This window comes from Lasioglossum baleicum, chromosome 3 (assembly GCF_051020765.1).
Source record: "Lasioglossum baleicum chromosome 3, iyLasBale1, whole genome shotgun sequence".
NCBI lineage: Eukaryota > Metazoa > Arthropoda > Insecta > Hymenoptera > Halictidae > Lasioglossum > Lasioglossum baleicum.
This window is the reverse complement of record NC_134931.1, coordinates 17,682,019-17,689,885: the sequence shown is the minus strand read 5'-3', so window position 1 is coordinate 17,689,885 and position 7,867 is coordinate 17,682,019. Positions and strand designations below refer to the sequence as shown.

The 7,867-nt window shown below is 30.0% G+C and overlaps 2 protein-coding genes across 2 annotated transcripts; both read right to left on the bottom strand.

Annotated features, from left to right (window-relative positions):
• Positions 1–50: 50 nt before the first annotated feature.
• Positions 51–4,785, bottom strand: Naa60 (N-alpha-acetyltransferase 60). Its single transcript, XM_076447542.1, has 2 exons — positions 4,355–4,785; positions 51–3,572 (listed from the first exon to the last, which is right to left on the bottom strand). Exons 1-2 carry the CDS (start codon positions 4,599–4,601, stop codon positions 2,995–2,997), a joined length of 825 nt encoding a protein of 274 aa, XP_076303657.1. The 5' UTR covers positions 4,602–4,785; the 3' UTR covers positions 51–2,994.
• Positions 4,786–6,122: 1,337 nt separating this feature from the next.
• Positions 6,123–7,164, bottom strand: LOC143221739 (protein C19orf12 homolog). The gene is made up of 2 exons (XM_076447211.1): positions 6,710–7,164; positions 6,123–6,621 (listed from the first exon to the last, which is right to left on the bottom strand). The coding sequence occupies exons 1-2, from the start codon at positions 6,870–6,872 to the stop codon at positions 6,359–6,361; spliced, it is 426 nt and encodes a 141-aa protein (XP_076303326.1). The 5' UTR covers positions 6,873–7,164; the 3' UTR covers positions 6,123–6,358.
• Positions 7,165–7,867: the final 703 nt, after the last annotated feature.

The following is a 7,867-nucleotide window of genomic DNA, read 5'->3' as shown; positions in this document are numbered from 1 at the left end:
TAATTGAGAATAATTATTCCTAATAAAACACTAACAAATAGTACAAAACAATTATAACATGTCAATTTATTACAAACAAGGTCAATACACTAATGTGTATGTACAGCTACTCTGATACATTTTATATGTATACATATATGTACATTTTATATAAAGAATATGCCCAGACATTCATGACTCACATTCGTATATATAATTTAATATGTTATCAATATAAAAGCTTTTCTCTACGATTATACAGGTGTAAATAACGTTATTGATTTCGAATCAATGATCATGATTAAACAGAAACAAGAAATTCGACTATATTTTCAATTATACATACAATACATGCACAGCCTTAAACAAGAAGCAACTGTTCTTCAATTTTTTCCATCACCATTGAATATTATTTCTATAAAACTTTCATTCAAACTAAATTTTCTTGTAAAGCTTTGGTCTAACTTTTTCATGAAAACCTTATTTGAGTGTTTCTTACACAATGAAACATACTTGATAGCATTTATACAGTATAATTAAAGAATATGCATATGTTGCACATTCTATTTTATTTGCATTATACTTGTTTATACACAATTACACAATAAACTGGTAAGATACAAAATTTTCTGTATATGCTATTTATCTTTGCTTAATTTCTAACAACATATATCTTATTTGTTTTGCAATTATAAAGTATAATAATAAAAAGACAGTATTATCAAAGGTATTTAAGAGTCATTAAATATATCTAAATCTTTCTCTTTAAGTATTTTAACAGTATCCACAACAACAAAATAATATGTAAATTGGTCTTAGAATGTAAAAAAAATTAAGACGAATTTTAATTTTTATTTTAAAAAAATATTATAAATACTTATAAATTACTCATTACTATAATTTTACTTCCATTTCCTATGTAAGTAAATATATTTTTAGTAATATGAAAAATTTCAATCTACGTCAAAAGTCCAAGACAGAAATATTAGCATAAACATTATATACCTTATAGTGCAAAGAGAAATTTTACAGTAGTTTTTACTCTATCCATTCCATTATTATGGGCCTTTTAAATTACGTAAAAATTGAATTTTTCAGCTGCTGTGTTATACCTTAAAAATGAAAAGGTAATATTAAATTATTTGTGTACTTTCTTTCAGATAAATTCTATTTAAATTTATATAAATGACTGTGATCGCATTGTGCTCTTGAAATAAACTAACATCGTCTTAAAAATATAACACTGCTATAATATTTGTCACAAATCAATGAAAATGTACTAAAAAATTGTATTAATCTGTTTTCTGCAAAAGACAAATAGTTATATTTATAGAACAAGCAAAAATTACTGGCTGCTCAAGACTAATGTGGATTTCTTGTGTCTTTTGTGTACGTTTTATAATATAAAATTTGGACACATAGAGCTTATATATTTTCCATGTCAGTTACAGTTATCAAAGCCATGAAAAATCCATTAATTTGGTGAGAGACTTCATCTCTATTGGAAACATTAAATAATAAATAATTTTGAATTTTTATCTGATTCATATTAATTATAAAAAAAAGGACACAAAATTTAATTCAAACATTTAATCCCTACAAAAGTAATAATGAGAATTATAGTTGTTAAAACTCCAAGCCGTATTTAATAAATAATTATATGTGCAACTGAAAAAAAGCATTTTAGAAATGACAAAATTAAATTTAAATACATTATATTAAAGCATTAATATTATCAAGTCTGGGAAAAGCACAATGGAACGAAGAAGCACCATGATTATATGATGACATATTTTCAATAACAAATAATAGCAATGACTTCAAGGAACTTACAATATTAGATTGTGTTGATAGAATATATATATGAAATGAATATATGCGAAACTTTCATTTGATAATACATAAAAAGAATCAAGTTAAAGTATTTTCTGGTGAATTTTTGAATTACACAAGTGAAATGAACATATATCTAACAGTGAGTTAAAAAAAACAAAAAATCGTAATTAATTTGTTCTCGTAACATACTCAACAATCTCTTAATGAAAAAAATGATCACCAATTAGTTCAGTTCAATTGCAATATAAGAACTTAATTTAAATAATGGCACTAAGATGAACACATATTAAAAACAAATTAGCATAGTATTGCTAAGATAAAAAAGAAAGGGGACAGTTTGCTGTACCAACAGTCAAAAGTGTCAAGCTTTCAAATTCATTGATGTTGTGTAATGATAACATAAACGAGAAAGGCTAGTATACTGAGAAGTGATGTGAAAATTAAAATTTTCATAGAATTGTGACCTAGTGCTCAGTTCAATTGATAATCAATTTTAGTCTCAGGGCTTTTTATAATAAGTAGATGCAACTCCACGAGTAAATCAACCGCATACAAATAATGAAAAAAATGTATATACTAATTTGTCCTATTTCATCTTGTTCCTGAACTGTAGTAGTTAGGGTCAAATAGTCTTTGTACTTATATGACATTTTTCATTATTTGTACATCCCTTATTCATTTCTACAATTGTGCCTTAATCTTACAGATCAGCCAGTAAAGTGTAATAAACAAAATATAAAATTGTATACTATGCATGTATCATACATAAAAGGATATTGAGATAAAATTATTTTGAACTGATCAAATGCCCTGGCAGTTAGATGTTCCATGTTGTATGTCCATTTATCTTAAATAGTAAAATAGATAATTTAATATGTTCCATGGTGAAAGAATCACAAAACTTCGAATTCGTGATTTCTTATAAAAAAGATACTATACAAATTTTTAGTTGTATCATTATTAACCGAGTAGAGATTGATACTTGCCGATACAAGTATTGTCCAATCAGCGTAAATTTAATTTTTACAACTATTTAATTCATAAAATTTTAGAAATAATTATGAAGTTAATAATTTTATTGCTCGAACAGGCACAACATCCAATTGGCAGATACGTACACATTTCAAAATATAAAAAGAAACAAATATTTGGTTTAACATTGGTAGTTGTCAAAATGTATCATCTCTGATATGAAAGAATAGTAGTAGCCCAAAGAAGCCGCTGCCAAATCCATCGTGGAACTCTGCACGGTCCAAGACTAGCCATTGCACTTGCTATATGACGTAACCAATCCCAGATACCCCATGGTGCATGTCCTCCGTTAACATAAAGGACATACGTAAAGCCATCTTTACATTTACCACGAATTGAATAATAATATGGTAAAAAACTATGCAATCGAAAATGACATCTCTGGTAAAATAAAATAGCAGGTGAATTGCTAGATAATACATGTAGGAAGACTGCTTTTACGGAAGAACGTTCTGGAGCGGTAACATGTGCAAGTAATTGTTCCAGCAATAACGAAGCAATTCCATTTCTTCTATATGCACGTCGCACTCCTAAACTAAGAATGTAACCTACTAAACAATCTTTCCCTAAACTTGAACACAAAATACCACGATCCTCTGTGTTCAGTATGGCATAAGGTTTTATTTCCGCAACAATGAGCCCAATTATTACTCCACCATATACGGCTGCAAGTGCATAAAACCGTGAGGAACTTGTTATATCTTCATACCACGAATAAGGGTAATCTAAGACAAAATAAATTAATACACATATTAAAAATAAGCAATTTATAAAAGTAATTAATAGATAACAAACTTCATATCTACTTCTCTATTACTTTTATTCGTTAATTCTTTCTATATTAATGTCTTATTTAGTTTAATGTCAATAATTTGATTAATATTAATATGTAAGTATTAAATAGACAGTTAACATGCCATTGATATAGGTTAACATGGATAAAACACAAATGGCATTTAAAAAATTGTACAATATAATCAAAACAATATAATAAAATATAATTTTATTATGTCTATGTTTATTTCTCAAAACAAAATATTTGTATAAAACACATACTTTAAAAAAATATCGTTTTATTCAATAGTAGATAACTATCAAATTTAAGTAGTTGTGAAGTCGTAATATAAAAAGTCTAAACTGTACATTGAAACTTATTAGACAAGTATATAATTAATCGTGTACAATTAATTGTGAGTTCAAAAATCAAAATAAAAAGCATGTTTATTGTCTTATGCAGTTGACAAACATTTTGATGATAACTGAGTTATATTAATATAACATGTAATGTAATAAGCTGTGAAATATGTGTGTGTATGTTTCCAATTACATTATTATTTCATATAAAAGAACTTATTATTTAAAAATTAATAAAATACGTAGCAATAAAGTTTAGTAATATTGAACATAGAACAATAAAAAATTAATTATGTCAAAAGGTATCTATATCTTACTTTGCATGTGACATAAAATTGTAAAACTGAATTTTAAATTTATGAGAACCTCGTACCAATTGGGAACCAATCTTGACAAAGTGCTCGTACTTCTTCTAAGTCGTCCGGACAGAGGAAACGCAACTGAACGTCACCCAAGACACACAAGGGAACAGTTGCCGCTGTCACGGAGGTTTTCTGTTCATTAGGCGAATTTCTGATAGTATTCTCATCCGTATATTTGTGTTTATTTTCTTGAGATATTTTAAATTCACTTTTCTCAATTTCCGGTAAAATAAGATATCGATTAAAAGATACGGCCATCACGCCACACTTTTTGTATCATTTGATTAATCATTTCTTGAGCAATGTCAAGCATCTCTCGCTGCATATGAACCTTTGCTAGTAAACATATCGAGAACCGCAGACATTTTGTTTCTACCCCTTCTACTCTTCGCTGTATGTATTCGTCTCTTTCTCACTCCATCCCTCTCCGTTTATGTATTCATTGTATGTATGTATATGTATATATAATATATATATATATATATATGCCAGTAAATAATATATCTTATGCATTATAAAATGTATAATAGTATTGTATAGTATTATATAATTAAGGAATTAAAGAAATTTTGTATTGACAGATTTGAAAATATTACAATGTTTACTATAAACAATTTCAATGAACATCTCCAATGCAGTGTTGCTAGATGGTACGGGAAAACTCGCGCATGCGCGACGATTCCAGCGTCACTGAAGTACGAAATCGGGCACCTTGGTTGCCCCGCATAGCTTCGCACAATCTTTTCTTCTCGATTTTCAAACATAACGTTTAACATGCGTATGTTATATTAAAATTTGATGTGTATGTACATGTAATATATAAATATATTCTAATTGTATATATACAGTAACGGACAAAAGTTCAAGACCGCTCTAAAGAAAACTTGCCCCACAAGCTACGGACTGTAGAACGCAGATACGTTCCTGGATTCGCCGCGCATGCGCGAGTTTTCCCGTACCATCTAGCAACACTGCTCCAATGTTCCCATATCGCTCAAATTTGATCCATATCTGTCCATATCCATCCATATCAGAGAGGATATGAGAGTGCTCACGCCCGGGTCTAACCATTTGGCACGCTCACGCTTAGCACGGAACAGATCCCACACCCACAGCAGAGCCCATTTTTACCACGAAACAGAGACCACACCATGCATACAGACTGATACAGACATTGCATCTTATGGACTTTTTTGTCTAGGCTCCGAGGGGGCTCTTCCATTTCGGTCACTGATTGGTCACTGATATATTTTTATTCGTTATTTGACGAAGATAGCAAACGAGCGTATTGAGTGCGACTGCAATAGAGCGAGAAAAACACGGATCAATCAGAGCGCGATTACAGCGGACGGATTTAGGCTCAGCCAATAGCATTGCACCGTTCAGCGGGATCTGTCCACTAATATTATCAGTGGATTTGTCGCTGAGCCGAAATCAGCCGAAATCGCCATGAAGTAGCCACGTTCCACCACGTTCTGATTTCTGATTTATCCGTGTTTGTCGTTATTTTCATAAAGGAAACAGTTACTTCAAATGACCTCAGGAATCATCATTTTCAAGGAAGTACATTTTTGAGACACCCTGTATATCAGTGGCTTGAAATTGAAATCTACATGTGTATAGCAATTGCTAGAAACTTTGACCCATTTATTTTGATTTTCTTTCTTGTGGAGGCCATATATTAGAAATCGTAGGCAATATCTTATATGTTAATATTTGTGTTTTACTTCTCAAACTCCTTAATGCTTATATGAAATAGATAAAACGTTTGATTTAAATGTGTGGGAACATTCAGTTAAATGTGACCCGATAAAAATAACTTTTCTTCGTTTCATACAGTTGTTTACACAGAGTACACTATAATATATTTATACTATATTAGAGATATTATACTTATAGATATTGAATGATGTTATGTAAAAACATGACGTTTATCAAAAACAATGAGAAAGTTTATTTCAAGTTAATAATTACTACTAATAAATACTACATATTTATATATATATAATACAATATTACGCTACCACCTTATATTTCATCTCAGAAGATAAAAACATTATTAACAATTGTATTATGACTTGCGTAAATTCTTTGTTACTATTCATTGCAAAAACGAATTCTTTAATGGTGTTTATATTCTTTGCATTAACTACTTTAAAAAGTTCTTCAGATAATTTGTTCCTCTGTTCTGGAGTGGTTTCGTTTAAAAGTATGCTTGGAACAGATTTATATTTTCCGTATGACACATAACCTGCTATACAACCGCTCATTGCACCACCTGCAAAAAACATTTGGTATTTACAATTTGTATTATAGATTGCTTAAATTAACGCTAAATTGAAATATTTTATGTAGAAAGTAATTACCAATTGCCAGTCCTATAGGTCCACCAGCAATTCCAGACATTACTGTCGCTACTCCAACTAGAGATCCATATTTCAGTGAATTCGCAACACTAACTTTTAATTGATTAACACAGTCAAGTTTTACAACTTCTTTTAGCAAACTATCCCCAAATGAAGACATCATTATTCAGCAAAATTGCAATAAACTATTTATACCTTACACCACAGTAGAAATTTCCTTTCTTATACATACATATATACATAAACATATATGAACAATCAGTTAGTATTAATAAGCCGAACACGTCATACGATATACGTATATATACACGTAATTAGATATTTGCAAGCAGAACAACGTTAATTTATTTGAATTATTTACGAATTTCGCATGGTGTTTACATACGCGTATATACAGCAATGTTCAGGTTCAGGGTAATCCCGTGGATGGGATGGAGTACTCAAAGGCAGGTGGCAGATGGCAGGTCTACCACTAAAACATCATAATGATAATATCACAATTGTATCATAATGAAAAACGTTTTTTTCTGTTGGCTACGCGTGTCCGCAATAAATAGTGATGGCGTGCAAAATCACTAACTGTGATTTATCACAGTGACCGCACGATCACGGTCGTGGTTTTAACTTCACTTACGCCGTGATCGTGATTTTTTAATTTAGAATGAATTTACTCATTATCATCCTAATTCTTCATCTCGATTGAATTAGTTATTTTTTTAAATACATCAATTAGCTTGCATAAATATATATCTGCATATAACGTGTAAATTTAAAATTACGTTACTTCTTTTCCGTACCTTATTTCGGTGTTTAAAAAAGAAAAAAAATGAATTCTTCCTCTCGATTTCGAAAGCGTAATATTTGTTTAAATAGTATAAAAGTGTAGACAATATTTCTTTTATGTTTATGTATATGTATACAAATGCTATGCGTAAAGTTTTACAAAATACCGACGTACTTAATATACTTAACAATTAAAGGAAACGCAAATGATAGTTTGAGAAACGTCTTACAAATCTAATAAATTAGATAAAAATGCGGTGTAACTCGCAATTTTGTCGGGTTATGGCTCTGTGACTTGCGCGAAGAACAGTTATGCTCTCCGCCAATCAGAAGCGATCACGAAAATCACGAATCACTGTGAAAAATCACCGGGAT

What these genes read in the sequence shown, in the direction of transcription:
- Naa60 (XM_076447542.1), bottom strand. Translation starts at nt 4,601, where the DNA reads ATGGCCGTATCTTTTAATCGATATCTTATTTTACCGGAAATTGAGAAA. An exon ending in TCAAGATTGGTTCCCAATTG is followed by an intron (nt 3,573 to 4,354) that starts GTACGAGGTTCT and finishes ATTTTGTCTTAG; the next exon opens with ATTACCCTTATTCGTGGTAT.
- LOC143221739 (XM_076447211.1), bottom strand. Translation starts at nt 6,872, where the DNA reads ATGATGTCTTCATTTGGGGATAGTTTGCTAAAAGAAGTTGTAAAACTT. An exon ending in ACCTATAGGACTGGCAATTG is followed by an intron (nt 6,622 to 6,709) that starts GTAATTACTTTC and finishes TGTTTTTTGCAG; the next exon opens with GTGGTGCAATGAGCGGTTGT.